The sequence below is a fragment of the Durio zibethinus genome, chromosome 10 (assembly GCF_047325235.1).
Source record: "Durio zibethinus cultivar Kanyao isolate XHJ-2024 chromosome 10, ASM4732523v1, whole genome shotgun sequence".
NCBI classification, from domain to species: domain Eukaryota; kingdom Viridiplantae; phylum Streptophyta; class Magnoliopsida; order Malvales; family Malvaceae; genus Durio; species Durio zibethinus.
This window is the reverse complement of record NC_143171.1, coordinates 2,966,124-2,987,718: the sequence shown is the minus strand read 5'-3', so window position 1 is coordinate 2,987,718 and position 21,595 is coordinate 2,966,124. Positions and strand designations below refer to the sequence as shown.

The 21,595-nt window shown below is 31.3% G+C and overlaps 3 protein-coding genes across 3 annotated transcripts; 1 reads left to right on the top strand and 2 right to left on the bottom strand.

The window, feature by feature from the left end:
• Nucleotides 1-882: 882 nt before the first annotated feature.
• Nucleotides 883-2,570, bottom strand: LOC111291695 (peroxidase 17-like). The gene is made up of 3 exons (XM_022883589.2): nt 2,066-2,570; nt 1,783-1,974; nt 883-1,640 (listed from the first exon to the last, which is right to left on the bottom strand). The coding sequence occupies exons 1-3, from the start codon at nt 2,267-2,269 to the stop codon at nt 1,047-1,049; spliced, it is 990 nt and encodes a 329-aa protein (XP_022739324.2). The 5' UTR covers nt 2,270-2,570; the 3' UTR covers nt 883-1,046.
• A 2,752-nt stretch (nt 2,571-5,322) lies between these two features.
• LOC111291693 (uncharacterized) lies at nt 5,323-11,737 on the top strand. The gene is made up of 15 exons (XM_022883585.2): nt 5,323-5,571; nt 5,686-5,774; nt 5,878-5,944; nt 6,040-6,155; nt 6,752-6,818; nt 6,936-6,984; nt 7,146-7,231; nt 7,444-7,706; nt 7,795-7,850; nt 7,924-8,009; nt 8,872-8,964; nt 9,415-9,727; nt 9,946-10,541; nt 10,785-11,019; nt 11,098-11,737. The coding sequence occupies exons 1-15, from the start codon at nt 5,398-5,400 to the stop codon at nt 11,370-11,372; spliced, it is 2,565 nt and encodes an 854-aa protein (XP_022739320.2). The 5' UTR covers nt 5,323-5,397; the 3' UTR covers nt 11,373-11,737.
• A 520-nt stretch (nt 11,738-12,257) lies between these two features.
• On the bottom strand, nt 12,258-14,299 carry LOC111291697 (ras-related protein Rab11A). Its single transcript, XM_022883591.2, has 2 exons — nt 13,940-14,299; nt 12,258-12,928 (listed from the first exon to the last, which is right to left on the bottom strand). The coding sequence occupies exons 1-2, from the start codon at nt 14,170-14,172 to the stop codon at nt 12,484-12,486; spliced, it is 678 nt and encodes a 225-aa protein (XP_022739326.1). The 5' UTR covers nt 14,173-14,299; the 3' UTR covers nt 12,258-12,483.
• Between the last annotated feature and the right edge of the window lie 7,296 nt (nt 14,300-21,595).

The following is a 21,595-nucleotide window of genomic DNA, read 5'->3' as shown; positions in this document are numbered from 1 at the left end:
TTCGTCTTGACCTAAAGGATAGTCTTTTTGGGTTGAGGGCCTTGAGGCCTAGGCTTTTGATGAGTGATATCAGGAGCCACTCTATAGGGGTATTATCGTGTGGACCTGAGGATATTGCGGTGTTGTACCTCCCAAGGTAGCGTGGGCCCACTTGAAGAGGATGCCAAGGATTGGTTCACAAGGCAGTGCAGGTTCATGGTGTTGAGCAACCCATGAAATTTTCAATGTTGGTGGGTGGAAATGAATCCGTTAATTTTTTTTATAATTTTCAATACATGATATTTTCCATGCAAGGGAACCTTATCTATAAAATGGGGAAAAACTAGACATTTCCCATGAAAAACAGAGAAAAACTTAACGTGGAGGTTGGAAGTGGTGTAAATTTTTGCGTTATGGAGCACATGTTGGATCCCAAGGGCATAACCCTTATCTTTCTAGAAATAAATTTTTATAACGAAACTTTCTCTACAAGAAGAATGCAATCCCCCGTAAAACTTCTCTCTAAGTTGACACTATGGAGCATGGGCCTCCGTTATTTGCATTCATTCTTTTGAAAGGTCGACATCTGATCTACAAACAGCAGGACATTATGAAGGCTTCATGGTGCTTCCATGTTCCAATGGCCCTCTTTTATTTACGCTCTGCTTCTCACCGCTTGACAGATGAAACTTTCTTTTTAAATACGTAAGAAACGGACAATTACACTGAAAAGGTTAGCTGGTTTGGCATCTTGTGCATTATTGTTTTAAAGTACAACAACTTTGTTCTCACGATTCTGTGGCTATACGGAAAATGGCAAAGTCTTGCCTTCAGTACTCCAGTTTTGGCACTCAAGCCAGAAAAATTGGCAATTACTCCCCACCTTTCCCCCAAATAAAAATATCTGAAGATAAAGTCTTTGATATTTGCATAATTCACTAATTCATTGCATCTTAGTTATGATAAGATTAGAGATATGAATTTTCTAGCCTTATTGCGTGTCATATTATCAATTCTAGAACTATTCTATTCTATTAATGGCTTCAAATACAATAAAATTTCTTCCTTCAAGATTCCAGTAATACATCCACAGGCCGGCTATTGACCACCCTGCAATTGGTTCTTATCTCACCAGGCTTCCCGGACTGCAAGTCACCCATCTTCAACATTCCCTTAATGAAGGCTTTGAAAAATTCATTCTGGTCATAGCTAAAAAGCTTAACATATTTTCTAGTCTGAGGAAATGTGAAAAGGGTTTGATCCGAATTCAGAAATCCTCTCCCTGCAACCAAGTCTTTGAAATATTGGTTATCAAACAATCTAGGTGTTGCATCAAGAGCTCCGGTTACATTTTCATCTCCACCAAGTGGACAAAGCTTGTCTAGCTTTTCTCTAAACCCTGGTTCGATGGTAGGGTCAGGCTTGCCCGAGCCAGATTGGTTGTAGAGCCTGAACATGATTGAGAAGCACCTGGCTTTGCCAACAGAGTGTGATCCAGATAGGGCTACAAGATCCTTGACAGATAGATTGAATTGCCAGAAGAGATCAATGAGAAAACTTGCATTTGCTCTTGGGCTCGGCATTATATTGTTTGAGTCTTCTTGACTGGCTGTTAAGCTATCTTTTCTTCCCAGCCTCACTACCCAATCGGGTCCTCCAGTCTGGATTATAAACACAGTAAGAATCACATCACTTTTTGGTATATTACACAAAATGGAAACTCTCTTAATCGCAAAGTACGGCCTCACTTTGAAACTTTTTTAACAAAGTTAACTCAAACAGGACAAAGCTAACGATAGTTACCAGAGCAACGGCATCTCTTGCGGCCATGATTATGATATCTGCACAAGAGACTATTCCAGGACAGGCCTTCTCTAAGGCTTCCTTGACCTCATCAACAACTTCGAAAGATCTTAGCGAATTTATATTGGAAAGAGCTAGTTTTTCCCCAAGCATGTTCGGTGTATCATCTAGCAGCAAAGAAGCATCACAACCCTGTAAAAGAGATAAACAAAGTCATGTACAAAGTAACAAGAAAAGGTAAACATGGAAAAATATGAGGTCTTTGATTTGTTAAAAAGTTTACATTAACAAAGCAATCATGGAATTGAAAGCGCATGACTGAGGCAACGCTTCTGGGTTCCCTAATCATGGCCTTCCTCATCACATCTCTGACTATAAATTCCGCTGGTGGACATGTATCAGAGTAAAACCCTGGCCGGAGCCGGAGAGGGCCTGCAGCGGCCATGGTCACTAGTAGGAGAAAGAGTAGCCCAGGAAAGACAGACATTTTTTGGAGAGACAAGCGTGGATGGGGTGTGTGAAAATAGACCAATTTAGGCTTTTTGAATGGGTTTTCTTTTAAACAATGCCAACAAAAATGGTCAACAAAAGCAAAATAATGGGTTTTTAAACTAGTTGGATGTATTAAATCTTAGAACTATGCAGATATCCCGGTTATTTATTAGATTAATTGACATGATATTAAAATTATCAAGGCTACGAATCCAAAAAAATTTATAAATATAATGTTATTTTTATCAAATAAATAATCAAATAAATTAAATTTTAAAAAAATTATGGAGGGATATGAATCTTATGATGGTGAGAATGGTTGTTTATAATATTATTTTAAATTGTTTAAAAATTTGTCCAAATACAAAAGAATATTTGTATATGTAAAAGTAAAAGATACTAATTATTTCAACAAACAACTCAGCAAGGGAAGAATTTTGGTAAAATTTCTTAGAACCCACTAAGCAAAATTTCATTTGAGTAGCCAAGAGAGAAGAGAGAAGCCAATTTCTTCTTTTATTGCATGGGTGTCAACAAGTTACAGGGCTTTTGCTATGACAACAGAAGGCAAGCGAAGACGTTTGGATAAGTGGTCACCGCAACAACAATCCATAGGTTGCTGTGGTTGTGGGGGATGGTGGTGTGTGGGTGTCCCCAATGAGTGGCTCAACAATTACGACATCCACCATGCTATCATAAACAAATATCCTTATTATCTTTCCAAAAAAAAAAAAAAAAAACCAATAGTCATCAATGGACTTGTTTTTGAACGTATTCAACCAATGGTCTTCTTCGACTCTGTCATCATTTTATTTCATTTTAATAAATATAAAGTATATATACATAGATTTGGGACTAAATGCGCATATGATGTGATCTTAATTTTGTATATAATATGTTAGGTTTGATAAAAACATTAAATTTTAATAAAGATATTATAACGTTTGTAATTTCACATTAAAAATTTATGAACATTTTAAATTTATGCTTTTGTATAAATTTATGATCTCGGATCTTGTTATATTTCATGCTTTTAAGATCTTGTTAAATTATGTAAAAAAAGTCTTGGTAAATTCAATGAATTATTTTTCCCTTAATTGTTTAAATGATTTTTTTTTTTGGATGAAATAGGTCAGAATGATTAAATTAGAGATTTTTAACAAAGTTTAGTGACCTTAACAGAATAAATTAAAGAATAGTGGCATAACTGAAAAATGGCCAAAATTTAATGATTATTTATGAAATTTACCTGAAATTTATTAAATAGAAATCATAAAGAAAAAAAAATCCCTAATTTCATGTAGGATGCGGCTGTCTTTGTCTTTATTCACAATCTGTTTTTTTTTTTTCTTAAATGAACGGATTTGGATCCAAAGGAGCGTGCAATTAAATTTTAAAAATCACTAATAAAATTTAAATATTAATATAATGAAGTGTATTTGATAAAATATAATGCAATATTTTCATTGAATCTTCTAAATTTAATGTAATTTTTTTCGATCATAATTATAATAATTTTTTTTAATTTCATGTAAATTAATTTTATTATTCATCTAAATCGACACTTGATCATAATATGTTGTTGACTCAAAAACCCACATAAAATTTACTTACAAGTTTGAACTGTTGTTTTGGCCAAACTCACAAGCTGAACTTTTAGTCACAAAAAACCAATGAAATTGTCGGGGAAATAATAATATCTTATCTTTGAGAACAAAATGGAACACACATCAGTTAATGGGCTTTCATTTGAATATCTACTACTTGATAGTGACCACATCCTAAACAGCGTAGATTGGATGAGTGGGATCAAAATTGGATGGCCTTGCTGATCAAATTTGTCGCCCTTTTAGCCATTTGAGAACGTTATCCCTGCAAATAAGCAACCCTTAAATGAAAAATATTGGCTCTTTAAAAAACAAAAACAGAATTGTTTGAATTCAAACGCAAACCTACAGGGTTCACAAACAATATTAATGTCACCAGGCCGAGTAATGAATGGTGGCAAATAAATCTTTTGAAAAGCTTCTCTAGGGGGCCAGTGAGGGTGGACAGAAGTGGTAAAAAAAAAAAAAATTTATTGAGTGAAGTAACCCCAAGATTTAAATTTTTCATTATTTTTTACTGATAAATGATATTTAAATATAAAAAATTCATAAACAAAAATTTAATGTATTTTAATTAAGTTAACGGTTTATCTTAACTTTTAAGATGAGATAAAATTTTCTGCTTCTAAACTTTTTTCAACTAAAAGAAAGCTTCTTTAGGGATTTCATTCATTTTTTTGTTTGATAGATGCCTCTAACAGGCTTATCTCAAGACATTAGATTTTGCCAAAAAAATGAAATAATGCATGTTTCCGGGAAGACCCTTTTTTCTTTGGGAAAGTGCCTTTTTCATTTTTATTTTAAACCCAATGTGGAGACAGTAGGCTGAAGATGCGGATAGAAGAAAATATGTTTGGCCAATTGTGCCGTCACTTTTGTTATGAATGAGATAAATTTCAAAGGAGGATGGGATAAGAATATGATCAACTTTCTCGAGAGTAGGAAGAATCTTAAAAGCAGGTCAGGTCGGCTAGTGGATTTTTTTTCATCCAGCCTTCGACAATGCACATCATTGGTTTTGGCACTGTTTAAGTGCAATTGGAGCCCAATTGACAAAAGTTACCCCTTTTAAATCCTAGCATTGGATATGTTACTTAGGAACGGTAATTGGAGATTGAGACTCTAACTGAGCCCAACTTCAATTATCAGCTTAGATGCTGCAATATTATTCTTGAACTCAACCCAACTTTCTAATTCTTGGATCATTAGCCAGAAAATGTAGGCGAACTACAAAGGTAGGCAGGTAGCCTGTCAACTACCCAACCAACCCAACACCTCCCGGTTACTGGATTTGGTTTCAGAAACGACAGCACCAAATCTTTGTTTCTGGTTCCTAAAGCCTGTCTTTGTGGCAGTTGAACTTGAAGTACCAAATGGGCTAAGTTGAAAGCCCATGTTTTTATGACAAAATAACAGAGAAGCAACAAAATTAACAAATCCCACCCTCATTCTCTCCTCTTAAAGCCTCGGCGGCGGCCACCATCCAAAAGAAGAAGAAGAAGAAGAAGTAGAAACAATGGGAGGTCGGAGAGGGTCTCGTACTCAAAGAAAACATTTCAAACAAAGCAGAGAAAATGTTTGGAAACGACCAAAAACGGATTCTTCATCTGACCCTAATAATCCCAACTCTCATAACCAAGCTTGGCAGCCTTTTGCCACCCAAAACCCTTCCTTTGATGAATATTACAAAGTAAATTATATACTTTTATAAGTTTTTTTTTTGTTTTATCTATATGTGAAAATGGAAGTGTTTTATGTAATTTTTGTTTTGCTTTTGTGCTTTTTTTTTTTTTTTGTATGGTAGGAACAAGGGATTGTTTCTCCTGAAGAATGGGATGCTTTCATGGAAATGCTTAGAAAACCATTGCCTGCTGCTTTCAGAATTAATTCCACGTAGGTTTTTTTTTTTTTTTTTTAATTTTGAAGATCTGGGTTTTGAGTTTTGATTGTAAAAGCCATTTCTTTGCTTAGTAATATCTTTAGTAATGTTTTGCAGTAGCCAATTTTGTGAGGATATTCGTTCACAGTTAGAGAATGACTTTATGAAATCTCTTCAAGCTGAAGTAAGTGGGATGGTTTTGCTTTCTGTTCAGGATATCTTAATTTTAATGGTGTTATACTTAACTGTCTTTTGGCTGTTGCGCACTACTTTTTGCAGGCTATTGAGGGGGGTGATTTGGAGCCTATCAAACCGTTGCCTTGGTACCCTGATAATCTTGCATGGCAATCCAATTTTTCACGCATGCAGATAAGGAAGAACCAAACTCTTGAGAGGTAACTCATGTTTTACATGATCACTTATTCGGCAATTCATGTAAAAATATGCTGTTCCTATAACGCCTTAGTTATGGTTGGATTATTTTGTGATCATGAATTTTTTGGTCTATACATTTATACAGTGGGTTCAGCAGTCAAGGAATCCCGGTTATTATTTAGACCTGTATGTTAATTGTACCAATTACTAATAAGTGCTGCAAATGTTATAAAAACTTGTGAATTTATCTATAGATGGATATATTTTCATCTTGTACAAATACATGCTTAGGGTCTGATGTACTTTTGGGGCAACTGCCAATTACAGTTATAACTTTAAGAGGAAAAAAAGGTGAAAAGAAAGAAAAGAGGAGGAATGTAATGATACATCTGCAACATTTATGCATTTCCTACATTTTACTTGTAATATCAATGATGTGATTTACAAGTGCTTGCTTTGTCATGTTGATTCTTTGTTGGATTTCAGCTACTAAGTATGTCTAATGTGCAAGCTGTTCAGTGTGCTTTCAAATGGTTTCCATACTCAACTGATGATTTTTTTTTATATTATATTATAGTTATTAGTCGTTTCATGATTTGTTTATTATAACTTTCAGGTTTCATGAGTTTTTGAAACTTGAAACTGAAATTGGGAACATCAGTAGACAGGAGGCTGTCAGCATGGTAGGTGGACTCCACTTACTACTGCTAACTGATTATGCACTAATTTGCCATAATGTGTTTGGCAAGTTTCATAATGTTTTCTTTTTCACCTATAGTCTCCAATTGCTTGTTATGCAGGTGCCTCCTCTCTTCCTTGATGTACATCCGCATCACTTTGTACTTGATAGTAAGAAACTCATGATGCATTGACATAGCTTTCTTTGTTTATCTTCTTCTTTATAAAGACTACAACCTTGTTTTCTGATTATGCTCTAATTTTAAACTAAGAAGCTGTATCTGATTTACATTGGAAATATAGTTACAGTTTCCTGCGAATCCCTTATGCAGTGTGTGCAGCACCTGGTTCAAAAACTTTTCAGTTGCTTGAGATTATACACCACTCAGCCAAAGGAGGAACTCTACCTGATGCCATGGTTTGTTTGCATTTATTTATCTCTTTGTCTTCTCTTAACTTTAGGTTTTACTTGGTCTTTTCCATCTTCACTTTACAATGATCTATAGACTATGAATCGTTAGATTTTGATATGCTTGTTAATTTGTTTGAGTAGCTTTTTGGCCTGCTCTGATAACAATTCTTACCCTTTATTCTGTATGCAGAATTAATTCTTCATTGTCTTTTTTTTAGGTTCTAGCAAATGATCTTGATGTACAAAGATGTAACCTTCTCATACACCAAACAAAAAGAATGTGCACTGCTAACCTGATAGTCACAAATCATGAAGGTCAACACTTCCCTGGCTGCCGTTCCCACAAAAATATCTCAAATGGTTCAGAAATAAATAAATTGGAGCAGAGTATTACTCAACTTCTCTTTGACCGTGTACTATGCGATGTTCCCTGCAGTGGTGATGGTACTCTGCGCAAGGCTCCTGATATCTGGCGTAAATGGTTTGTGTTCTGTTGCTCTTCCCTTCCCTTCACTTTTTAATATCACATTTCATTAGATCATTTTTATGTGCGTTTATATTTTATACAGGAATGGAGGAATGGGCAATGGACTTCATTGCCTTCAGATTCACATTGCCATGCGAGGTATCAGTTATTGAAGACCTTAGATTTTTAATTGAGTGGATGTTGCAGTCTCTAAATCGTTGCATTGTGGCAGGTCTATCTCTGTTAAAAGTTGGTGGAAGAATGGTTTACTCAACCTGCTCTATGAATCCAGTTGAAAATGAAGCTGTGGTTGCTGAGGTAATGTATACCACTGAGAGAAAAATGTACTAAATCAAAATAACTTAAATCTGTCTTATTTAGTGTTCCTTTTTTTTCATTTTGGTAATCTTTCCTGGTTGTGGCCCATCTAAGTCCTTTAAAAAATCTAGTTGTCCTTTTTGTTTAACACAGTATATTTGTTCTATCAAAAAAAGAAAAAATGGTGCATTTATCTCTTTATTTTCTTTATTAATAATGTAGTACATAATTATGTTAATTGCATCAGATTTAGAATATCATCTTTTAGGAAAATAATAACATCCATTAAAATATGATGTGCTGGAGCTGCATTAAAGTGAAAGTTGAGGCCCAAGAAGGATACTAATATTATGAAGGAAACTAAAGATGTCTGAGCAGGGTGAATTTTAAGAAAGATGAAAGAATGCAACTTCTAGTTGTCAGATATACATTTGAATGCTGATGAAATTAGATAAATATAATTCATCCCTCCAAGATGAATCTTTGATTGGAATTTATGTTGATAATGTCAAGCCAATACTGCTAAAAGATTAACATGTATAAACTGGTTAGTGCATTAGAGCATGAATTAGTTATTCATTTTTGGTAGCTGATAAGGTGTTCCATTCTGAACATCTTTTTTTTAGTAGATAAAATTTAAATTTTGATTTTATGTTTGCATTTTCTTTGTTCTGAAGTTTTGACACCAGCCCTGGTCTAAGTAGGTACTCTTGCACTTTGCAGCTAATTTATTCATATTAAATTAGAATTTTTTCTTTAGTTTTTCACATTACTCTTTCCTCTGCTTTTAATGTGGCTGGATTTTCCAATCCCGTTTGAACATACTTTTCCCCTTTCAAACCCCATGTCCTATTTCCTTCAGATTTTACGGAGATGTGGAGGTTCTGTTGAACTAGTTGATGTCTCAAGTGAGCTACCTCAATTAATTCGCCGCCCTGGTCTAAGAAAATGGAAGGTTAGTTACAATTTTCACCAAATCCATTATTGGGTACTCCATTCTCCTGAAATTTTGCATGCTATTGTTATACAACTAGAAATTCTGATTTTGCATCACTTTCTGTGGTTTGCTGTGTGCCTAATGCATTAGGCATTTCATTTTGCATCTAGGATGCAAACAAGTTTTGACATATGGTGCCTCATTTCTGAGCAAAATGTGTCATGTATCCCTTAAGTTATCAATAGCAATAGATGGTTTCATTTGATAGAAGAATGTGGGGTGTTTATGTTTGCTATGTGCTCCCAACCTTGTCTAGACATCCAAAATAGATCTGCAGACCCACATCAAAGCAAAATAATGTCACTACCAACTAATAACAATAATATAATACTTGCATAAAGAACTTTTCTTTCAACATTTCATTTTTCTTCTTCTCATGTGATGTCAAACCTCTACCACGCCCATCAGATACGTGATAAGGGAGTCTGGTTAGCATCATACACGGATGTTCGCAAGTTCCACATAAATGGGATTGTTCCCAGTATGTTCCCTTCTGGTAGAAATTATGTGGATCCAACTGACAATAACCAGAAGAGTGAGAATGGTGAGGATGTAAATACTGAAGATGGAGTTCAGCCTGATGATCCTATTTCCTCTGCTAATAATTTGGAGGAAGAAGTTTCTGATCTCCCACTAGAACGCTGCATGAGGATAATACCTCATGATCAGAACACAGGAGCCTTTTTCATTGCTGTCCTCCACAAAGTTTCTCATTTGCCAGGTAAATCAAATTTATCTCCTTTCTATGGCTATGGATGGTTTATGGTGTGGCATATAATTTATATGCCATTTCTAAGATGCTTCATCTGCATCTTGATTCAGATATGCTATTTGCTGATTCCATTGTGAAAACTATTCATTTTGATTCCTTGCCTCTACTCTTTCCTTTTGCTAACCTCATCAGGCATTTACAAATTGGTTTCATAATATTTACTGTAGCAATTCAGGACAAGTCTGTTAGTTCGCAAGGGAATTTATCAACTAGAAATGATGGACTACGTGAAAATTTATTGGACCAAGCTACTGGAGAAATAAATGGATTAGAAGGTAGTTCTGCAGATGGGACAGATGAAAAGATCTTGGAAGTAGCTTCAGAGGCAGATGAAAAGATCTCGGAAGTGGCTTCAGAGGCTGATGAAAAAATCTCAGAAGTGGCTTTAGAGGCTGATTTGGTTGATGGTGGACCAGATGGAGTTACCCTGGAGACCATTTCTTCTGAGGCAGCTCAAGCACCTGCAGATAAGAAAATTGATTCTGCAAAAGCTGGGGAGAAGAGAAAGCTGCAGATTCAGGGCAAGTGGAGAGGAGTTGATCCTGTTCTTTTCTTCAAAGATGAAGCTATAATAAACAGCATTAAGACATTTTATGGTATTGATGAATCCTTCCCATTCAGTGGCCACCTTGTTACAAGAAACAGTGAAACTAACCATGTTAAAAGAATTTATTATGTTTCAAAGTCAGTTAAGGATGTTTTGGAACTGAATTTTCGAGTTGGACAGCAAATGAAGATAACTTCTGTTGGCCTAAAGATGTTTGTGAGTATATTTATATTCTTTTAATCAAACCTTGCCGTGTGCTTTTTACCTTTAGAAACATGGTTATATTGTTTTCCATCTCTTTGGTTATCCTCTTTTACCCTTTTATGTCTTGTCCTAGATTGAATACGAGACCTTTATTTTGCCATAAAGAATTCATTTCATCGGAATTTATACCCTGCTTTGCTTCTGAATCACGTAGGATTCCTTTTCTTATTTTATTTGATTTTGTTCTAAACACAGGAACGCCAATCATCCAGAGAAGGTTCCTCTGCGCCATGTTCATTCAGGATATCATCAGAGGGGTTGCCAGTGATTCTCCCATATGTTACCAAACAAATCCTATATGCTTCCCCAGCAGATTTCAAGCATCTTTTGCAATATAAAACAATCAAATTTGCAGACTTTGTTGATGCTGAGTTCGGTCAGAAGGCAGCAAACCTGATGTTAGGCTGCTGTGTGATTGTTTTGGGAGAAGGTGAGTAACTCCATTTAATCTGCCATGCCTTTCAGAATGATTTGTGTACATGATTCCCTTACTAACCTTTTTTAGCAGGTGGCAAATCCTTACCAGATCATATCCAAGCAGATGCATCAACAATAGCCATTGGCTGCTGGAAGGGTAGGGCTAGTTTGAGTGTGATGGTTGCAGCAATTGACTGCCAGGAGCTTTTGGAAAGGCTTTCAGCACGCATGGAGACTGAAAAGGGAACTTTGGCACAAGAAAACCATGGTGAGCTAGATGAAAAACAGGATATAAGTGGTGAAAACGGAACCTCACTGGAGGAACACAATGTTGAGGCACAGAAAATACAGGATATCACTGAATAGGAATACCAAAAACTGAAGTGCTGAGTGATAGATGAAACACTTCTGAGATCCTATTTTTACTCTTCAGCAATGTGAAGGTCGTAAGCGACCACTGCTAAATTGAACGGTAAAAAATTGTGAGTGTTTAGAGATCCTATTCAAATAGTGTCACCGTAGGTATAGTGGAACATAACAGTTTTAACAAATAACTGGTTCATGTTATGAATGTTGTCAATCTGTACTGATATGATAGGCAAATGCAATTTTGGCAGGGCATTTGTGGCAAATGCATTTGAACGTTGCAGTTAAATTCTTACCTGCCCTTGAATGTTTCAACTCCATTACGTTGATTTAACCTCGCTGGTCGAAGGGAATTATTCTTGCTATTATTGTTTCCATGAAGAAATAGAAGTTAAGACTGAAAATTTTTGGAAGAAGAGGGATGATGCATGACCGATCATCCTTTTCATGACAAGGATCAAACACTGGGTACTTGAAAATGCCGAGTCCTCTGTTCATCCACAATTACTAATATTCATCTCCCATTTACTATGAATATTAGGTCAGATTGATTCTCAGAACTTACAGATTCATTCACGAATCACAAACCTGCCTTCTGGCTTTGGCATTTTCAAAGACCTAAGTTTTCAATTATTCATACAAAAACAAGGTGCTGCCAATATTCATTCAAGACTTGTACAATCCAAAACCAGAGCTATGGGAAACAATAATATGGTAAAGCACTCACCACACCAGAATGCAGCATCTGTCAATCATTTTAGCAGCAATCTTAGACCTGTAAAATGAGAATTAAATCATGCTTAAAACGCTTTTTAGATATGCTATTCTGAAAATAATTCAATTTTTTCTTCTCTATACACCACCATATTTCAAAGACAAAGTAACTTGAACAGGAAAAAAGGGTAAAATATTTAAGAAACAACACGGAAGCAATCTGCAACTCAGCTTCCAATTTGGTTTTCTATTCCCGGTCTCAAAACATGCAATTAATTAGTTGCCCTTGAAAAGTAAACTAATATAATGTAAATATACAAACAGATATATCACACCCTTCAAAATTTGCTATTAAGAATGTAAAAGAAACTGACATTAGGAGACAAATTCAATTAAATCATGATCTACAGCACATGTTGCTCTTTGCTGGGATTTCTTGCGCCGGCCCTGGAATGAGGATCTTCTTGCCTGCTAGGGATGCAGGGTTGCCATTGCCCTGATTCTCACCGGCAACTAGGTTCTTCTTGTTCAAAATGTTGAAGATCTCTGTAAGAACAGTTAAGAAGGCAGCCTCCACATTAGTCGCTTCAAGAGCTGAGGTCTCCAAGAAAAATAGTCCTTCCTTTTGAGCAAACTCCTTAGCATCCTCTGTGGGAACTGCCCGCTGGTTTTCAAGGTCACTTTTGTTCCCAATCAGGATAATAACAATGTTTTTGTCAGCATGGCCACGCAACTCTTCCAGCCAACGTGGAATGTGATCGAAGGTCTGCCGTTTCGTTATATCATAAACCAGCATTGCTCCAACTGCACCCCTATAGTATGCACTTGTAACAGCTCTGTATCTGTTCAATATAACATAAGAAAAGAAGCAAAATCACCAACAGCATGTAAAACAGAATTTAAGTTTTACTCAGATATGTATATAGTATCAATCGACCTAGATGGCTAGATTTGTATATCCAGCTAGGAGTAAGATAAGGCAAAAGAATTCACATAACCAGATACAAGTACCCCGGACAAGACCAGCTGGTCAGACTGTACAAAAGTCAGATAGATGCTTTATTAAACAAGTTCAATAATTAAGGGCTAGCCGAATCCAGGCAGTTCATCAACCACTTATTTAATAAGGTAAATATCTGAAAAGATTGCAACTAAACAGCTCATATACAAGATGGATGAAATGGATTGCAACCCTGTTTTCCGGCATGAATGCTTACTTAAAACAGAACCATTTATAAACGAACACACTACCATAAGCACATAATTTTAATGATAGGAAAAAAATTTGTTGCAAAGTGATGAGATCAAGCCTCTAATAGAATCATTGCTAGGTACCAAGCTACATCATTTATGCAAAAAAGATGACACCAGCAACGTATTAAAATTCAACTGAGGTCCATATAGTCATCGACTACCATGTAATATTTCATCAATCCGATCATTAAGTTCAAAGCTATATATAAAGATCAACGGTAACTATACAATTCATACATCAAACATCCAATCCTGATTGAAATTAAAAACCTTTAACCACCCAACTATCAAGAATTATAAACACAATCGTGTTAACTAACTAACCATGTATTGTCAGTCCACAGTAAATCTAGCAAACCAAATATTACTACTACTATTCCGAAATTCTGATCTTGGGTTTTCATTTTCAAACAGTTTTTTTGGCAAGCTTATAATTCTGTCTACAAACTACAGATCTAAAAAAGAACAAGGAAAAAGAAGCAAATGCACATAAAATTAAAAACCACAAAAACTTTGACCAAAAAGAACAAGAAAAAACAAATCTTTGCATGAAAAGTTAAAAAGCATAGTACTTGTAATAGAAGTTAAAAAGAAAGTACCGTTCTTGACCAGCAGTGTCCCAGATCTGAGCCTTAACACTCTTGTGTTCAATAACAAGAGTTCTGGTCTGAAACTCAACTCCAATTGTAGCCTTGGAATCTAAACTAAACTCGTTTCTAGCAAACCGAGCAAGAATCTGAGACTTACCCACAGCAGAGTCACCAATCAAAACTACCTTGAAAACATAGTCAATCTTCTGGCTTGGGTCTCCATACCCTCCTCCACTAGCCATTTTTCTCTTGTTTTTCTTTCCTAGTTTTAGCCTTTTCCAACAGCTTTGCTTTTGCAGTTGATTTTGTATTGTTTTGCTCGGTTTCTCCCCCTGAAATATAGCTAAGAGATAGACTAGGGGGGGGGGGGGGGGGGGCTGGGGGCAATTGGTAAAGTTAGAGTTAAGATTTGGCCATTGCAAATGGCAATGGTTGTTTAAATTATTGATGTGAAGAAAGAAAATTTGTTAATTATGACTTATGAGAGAAAGTATGGGATACTAATCCAATGAGTAGCTGACATTTGTTATTAATATTGTAAATTGCTTTTTTCTTTTAATTCTTAATTTAACTTTGATTTCATAGTCTTTATACTATAAAAGAGACAAAATTATGCATATAAGTCTTTTTGAATTTGTAATTTTTAATAATTTAATCCATATGTATATTATTTAAATTAATATCTTTAGTAAAATTTTTTAATTTCATAAAAAATTAACAAAAAATATGAATCAATTTTTTAATTTTATTTATAATGTATTAAAAATAACTTTTCTCTTTTAATCTAGTGATTAAGAGGCCTAAAAATCATATAAGACGTGAGTTCTACCCTCATTCCTCTTCCCTTCTTATAAAGATATTAATTTTTTTTAACTAAAATATATATAATGTATTAAAAATAAATTTTTTATGACTATTTATTTATTAGAAACTCTTTTTAGCCTAAAGTGAATGTTAAAAAAATAAATCTTAAGTTGCTAAAAAGTATTTAACAGATTTGAATTTTCTTATGAGTTCCAAAAGTTTAAAATTCAATAGTCAAATTTCTTACTAATATTTTTTAACTTTGTAACTTATTGTTAATGATAATAAGTTGAGAATTAGGATCAAAACTTATGAATATTGGTGTAATTTAGTTTAATATGAATAATAAAATAATAAAAAATAGAAAATAATGTTTGAAATTCGCTTTGGGAAGAGATGATATTTTATATAAAAATTATGTATTATAATTTATATCGATATAAAATATAAAAATTTTTATTTTTATTAAATTTAAATATAATATTATTAAAATTTTAAATTAAATTCTTTTTATATCTTATTTTTTTTAAGACTCTCAATATTCAATAATCATTTTAAGTTTCAATTAATTTAAAAATAAATCGGATCTAATTTTATAAAAAAAAGTTTTTAATGCTTATTTTATTTATTTATAAAATTAAAAATCGAGATTTTATTTTTAAAAAATTAAATTTTTTAATCATATATTTATATTTATATTATATTATCGTATTATTTTTAAAGATGTTTCAGAATGAATGTGGATTGAGTTGTCAGTGGCGTGGGAGTCTGCTGTTTAGCGCGCATGTTTCGGGTGAGTTGTCTGTCCCTTTACCTCGCCATCCTTTAATTATATTTTTCCTCTGCAACCTTTCCCATTCAACAAATACCGTCACTTCTGACTTCTCTGCTCCATGATTTTGATCTTATCAAGGTTGATTTTGATTCTTCAAAGGGTAAATTTATATGTTCACAGTCAAGTTCATGTACCCCACGCTTTTTGGAACGCAACAAAAATAAAATACAATGGTCATATTATTATCACAACGGTCTAACTAATTGAACTAACAGATCATTTTGATTTTGTTTTGCAAAGTAGCAATATTCTTTTCGTTCGCTCGGCCCAAAAGAATTTGAACCCTAAAACCCAATTAATGAATGGATGGGATCAAGGAAATTCAATTTGAATGAGACACAATGCAGGCTAAAAAAGAGTAGGTTTAGCATAAATAGTCGTATACGTAAATAAAAAAAAGGGTTAATATGATGTACAAGTTCACATGGCATGGCATGAAGCAAGCATAAATTCAAATATTTTAGTTTTTTTTTTTAAGAATTAAAAGTGCCCTATATTCAATTGTTATTACCCAAAACCTTAGAATAAAAAATCACCAATTAAATTTCTTATTTAATGCTTTTTTTATTATTATTTTATACATCCATTAAACCAAAAACCCCAATATTCAATCATTAAGCAAACCAAAATGAAATTGAATAATAAATAATTCATATAAAAGATAATAATTTAATATGATTTAATATTTAAATTCATTAGTAAGAAAATAAATCCATTAATTACAAAAAATTTATAAATATATTAAATCATTAACACTCAATCTCAAATAAAAAAATCATAATTCAGATGTACAATTATAGTAATTACAACCTGATCAAACAATGAACTGTTCAAAATATCAAATTATTGGGTTAATGATTGAAACGCTAAGTCAATTAGATCAATTGTTGGATCAATTATTCAATAGTTCAAAGTTTGTTCGACATGTACCTTTCTTATTTTGATTTATACATTTTTCTTTATTAAGTTAAATGTATGACAAAAGTTACCCCTATAATAAGTATTACTTTTATATAAAAACTATTAATTAAATCATATAAACAAATCAACTAATTAACCAACACATGAAATCTAATATAAAATTAAATTAAATCCATATTTAAATCTATTTATTTGCCACTAAACCATTAATAATTCATTGGCCTCGTCAATATATTTTGTAGCCTTACACGCCACTATATGTAAATTCCAAAAATATGACAAATTATTATTAACGTTGGCCTCCTAAAATATCAATCAATTTGCATGTCTTTCCAAATATGCATACTATAAAAATACAAAAAAAAAAAAAAAAAAAAGGTTTGGCTTAAGATGGTTACATCTTCTTAATAAAAAGAAAAAAAATCTAAAATTTATTTTTTTCTTTTTTTCTTGAATATTTTTGCAGATGTATTAAAAAATGCAAACAACAAATTACAGAGAGATTTTTAAAAAATCCTAAATAACAAGTGTTTATATGCTACTTTCCATTAATTTTTTATAAAAATAAAATATGATTATAATTTATAATAATTTAAAATTTTTCAATGGTTAAGGAACAGCGGTTTAATTAGATGGTTAATACTAAAATATTATGTCTATTATATTCTACAAAGGTATAATTTTAAAATAAGAAGATTCCAATTCAAATCCTTTAGTTGAAAGATAACTATACCTTTTTCCTTTTAATGGGAGACATTATTATATTTATCATTAACTCAAACAATTATATAAGTAATAAAAAATGAAGATGAATTCTAAAAGTTAATTAAAAGATAAGATAAAGAAGTTGCTTTCATGAAAGGCTAAAGGGAGAGAGAGGGTTGATTTTAAAAAATCGATTGGATGATAAGAATATTTTAAATTTGTTAATTTTAAATTAATATTAAAATATATTAAAATTTTATATTATATTTGAAAAATAAAAAAATCATTAAAAATGGAATTTTTTAAAGTTTTATTTTATTTTAAATTATAATATTTGATAAAATATATTTAAAATATTAAATTATGAAAATTATTTATTTTAAATTAACAACTTTGCTAGTTTTCTTTATAGTACGTTGGCATTTTTCCCTCTTCGAAATTATTCATTAATCAAGCAGACATCCTCGTTGAAGGAAAACTCAAAGTTCTAAGATTAGACATCGTATTTTATTAATAAATTGTGTTTCATTAATAATCATTAAATATTTAATTTAAAATTAATTGATAATAAATAAAAAATTTAATTTAAATATAAAATCATAAAAAATTTAATATTTAACAGATATAAAATGATATTATTTTAACAACAATTTCGTATTCTTTAAATGCTTTGAATTTAATTCGAATTTGTTTTAATTTAAATCTACAATTGAGATAAACTTTTATGTTCATAGTCAATTTTATTTAGTCTAATTAAAAGTTTAATTTTCAAGTTTAAAATCTAATAGCTAATTGAGTCTTGGAACACGAATATGGGTTGACCATTGGTTTTTAGTTCATTTTTTGTGTGATTATTATTTATTTACTTTTGTTTTAACTATACAATAAATTTAAAAACACTTTAAAATTAAAATAATTAATAAACATATAAAAAAATTGACCCGAATAAATAATAAAACACGTAAATAACAGAGACCATTGATCGAATGAACCAAGCAAACAAACAAATATATAAATCTCGAATATAAGATAAAATTTTTTTTTAAATGAAAATAATTGACTGATAGATTTATCATGACTGATGGGATCTTCAGAATAAAAGAATCTTCTCCCTCTGATATGAATGTTCAACCGAAATTAGGTATTTAATAATTCATTAAATGATACAACAAAAGGTTTTTGGTTTGATTCAATGTTTTTATACAAATTAAAAAACGTTTGTAAACCAAAAAAAGAAACAAAACCTTGAAACTGGAAGAGATTCATTAAACAGAGACATGAAAGGGCTGATGGAGGGAATTAAAAAAAAATTAATGTTATTCATAAAATGGAGTTTTTTTCTCAAAGAAATGTACTTACAAATCTTTATTCCCAAAATACGGAACTTTTATTCTTTTTCCCAAAATGTGTACTTTTTTGCCACGTAAACACTTAATCACCACGTCAGCTTTTGACTTCCCCCCAGTCATTGTTTTCATTTCTCTTTCAATTCTTTTCTTTCTTTTCTCAAATTTTTATTTGCCCAGTTAAGGTTGACAATCGAAAGGTTGACAATCGAAACTGAATTCGTCGGGTTTTGATTCGCCCTATAATATTTTTTTTTATCAAAATGGCTTCAAAATTAAGTTTCAGATTGGGTTTTTTTTTTTTATGAAAAAATCAAAATTCAATTCGATCAAATTTTAGATAAATTCGTCGATCTGATATATATATGATATTTTTTTTATTATTTATTTAATTATATATATATTTTATATATATTTAATTTTAAATTTATATGTAAAAATAATATTTTATGTAAAAATTTTTTATATTAAAAAATAATATTTTATTAATTTTAAATCAAATCAATTATAATTTTATATATACGAACCAAATCAGATATAAAAAATAATATTTTAAAATTGTATCAAATCATATTCATATATTTAATATATAAAATTAGATCAAATTGGATAGGAGCAAAAACTTGATCTATTGTCATCTTTATGTTCAACCACAATTATTCAGATATGAAGCTACTGTAAAAAAGAGTAGGGTATGTCTGAAGCTAATTGAATCAACTATAAAAATTAATCAACTGAATTTTAAAATATCCATTTATTTTTTGGCACAATGGAGTAAATGGCCCCCTAAAAATGAAACAAGTTTTTGTAAATCAATTCCCAGTTTATCCGCATGCAACAACATGGACAATTCTTCAAACGTTTTAGAAATTACCTTGATTCCTGATCGCTATTCAAGACTTTTTTCATAGCCAATCAATCACATATTCTTTTGTTTGTATATATGCTTCTGCTGCCAAGTCCAACTATTATCAAGAGGATTTTATATGGCTGTCACCATTGGAGCTGAAGAATGATGTTGGGTGATCTTTTGCTTTTATGAGCTTAAAGAGCCAAATTCAATGTCAAGCTTATTGATTCCGAAATATTTGGCTATTTTCATTCCATGATTGATTAATTTTATCATAACATATAAATCTGAAAATTTATAACTAGATTCAACAAGAGTAATCACCGATAATTTTTTTTTTAGAGGTGATTGGTCACCTAATGAATTTATCTTTTTAAAAAACTTATAAGCTTGACGAATTATTCTTAAAAGAATAGATTCTGGTCTATTAATTAAAATATGGTTTGGAAGTTTGGTTACATATAAGAAATGTTTAACATTTTTATATGTCCATTCAAAGGATGGTACCATTTTATTTTAAATTTTCATAAAGTCTTAATTCTAATAGTTTTAAATTTTATATTGAGTATTAAAATAACTTTTAAGATTTTTTATCAATCTAATAAAATTTTTAAAAATATTTTCTCACTTTAAGAGTATTCAAGAATTTCATTTATTTTTTTTGAAAAGGCTCCATTGTTAGAAAAAGTTTAATATTTTTTATTTTAGTTTGTTTATTGAAAATATATCTAATTATTTCATAATTTTGGTCAAATTAAAAATATTTTCTCATCTATAAATTTATTAGATAATCAACCATTTGTGATTACTAATAATTTCATTTCAAAATTTATTTTTATTTTTATTTGTATTTGTATTTTATTTCTAAATTTTTCACAATTTTAGGTTAATTTAAAAATATCTTTTTTATTTCTAAATTTTTCACCATTTTGGTCTATTTAAAAAAAATTATGTTTTTTTATCTCATGACAAATTTAAATTCTAAATTTAAATTCTTTCACTATTTGTGACAAATTTAGAGAAAATTTTCACACAGAGATTTCTTAAGAAATTTATCATTTGAAATTTCTAATAATATTATCATTGGGTAATTAGTATTTAATTTCAAAATTTTTCATTAAATTTTGTGTTTTTTTAAAATTAAAAATAAGTATTAATTATTTTGTTGAAATTTTATCTAAATTATTCTACCATTTAGGACAAATTTTAAAAAAAAATCTCATTTAAAAATTTTATAGAAATTTACTATTTGAAATTTCTAAAAATTTTATCATTGGATAATTATTATTTATTCTAAAAAAATATTTTATTTTTTAAATTTTTTAAAAAAATTTAACCATGTAAAAATATTTTAAAAATAAATAAAATAACTAAATAAATTAAATTAATACCAAATAGGATCGCGCGTGACTTTAGCGGCTGCGGTGTAGCTCAGTTTCAATGGTTGCTACGCAGCTTGACTTTAGACACAGAAGGCAGCTCTGGAGACATGGCTAAGCAACTTGACTTGACTTCGAATTCTAGCTACTAGAAGCATGTCGCGACTCAAGGCACTATAGATCGGGTTACCCTAACGAAAATGCACGGATTCTGAAACCGTTTAACCTCTAAAATGACGTTATTTTAATGGAATATAAATAGGCCAAAACTTTCTTTTTCCTTAGATTTCTTCTTCCTTTCTCTCTCTTTTTTTTTCTCTCTCTAAAAACTAATGAACATCGATTGAATCTTCACTGAATTCTGAAAAATTTCATCGAAATTTGGGTTGAGTCACCGAAAGTTATTTGGTTTTTAAAAAACCCATGCCGTAAATTGAAAATCTCATTAAAAACTGAGAATCTCACCAAAAAGTCATCGTAATCTTCAAAGATTGTCCAAAAATTCAATCAAAAACTAGGATTTCCAAAAAAAATTTTAGAAAAAAATTGCAAATCTTTTTTTCAAAACAACGATTTCCTTAAAATTTTTATTGTTTTCATGTATGCTTTTTCTCTGCCTTTCTGTGTTTGTTTTTCTCTTTTGTGTAGTGAGTATATATTTATAGGTTTTTAATTAAGAGAACTCTAATCCAAAAAAGATTTTGATTCCCTTTAAATTTTAACTTTAAATTTTAAGTCCAATCCAAATTCAGACAAACAATTTTATTTAAACTTTCTCTTTCATTTCTTTTTTATTTTTTATTCTTTATTTTTTTAATTAATAAA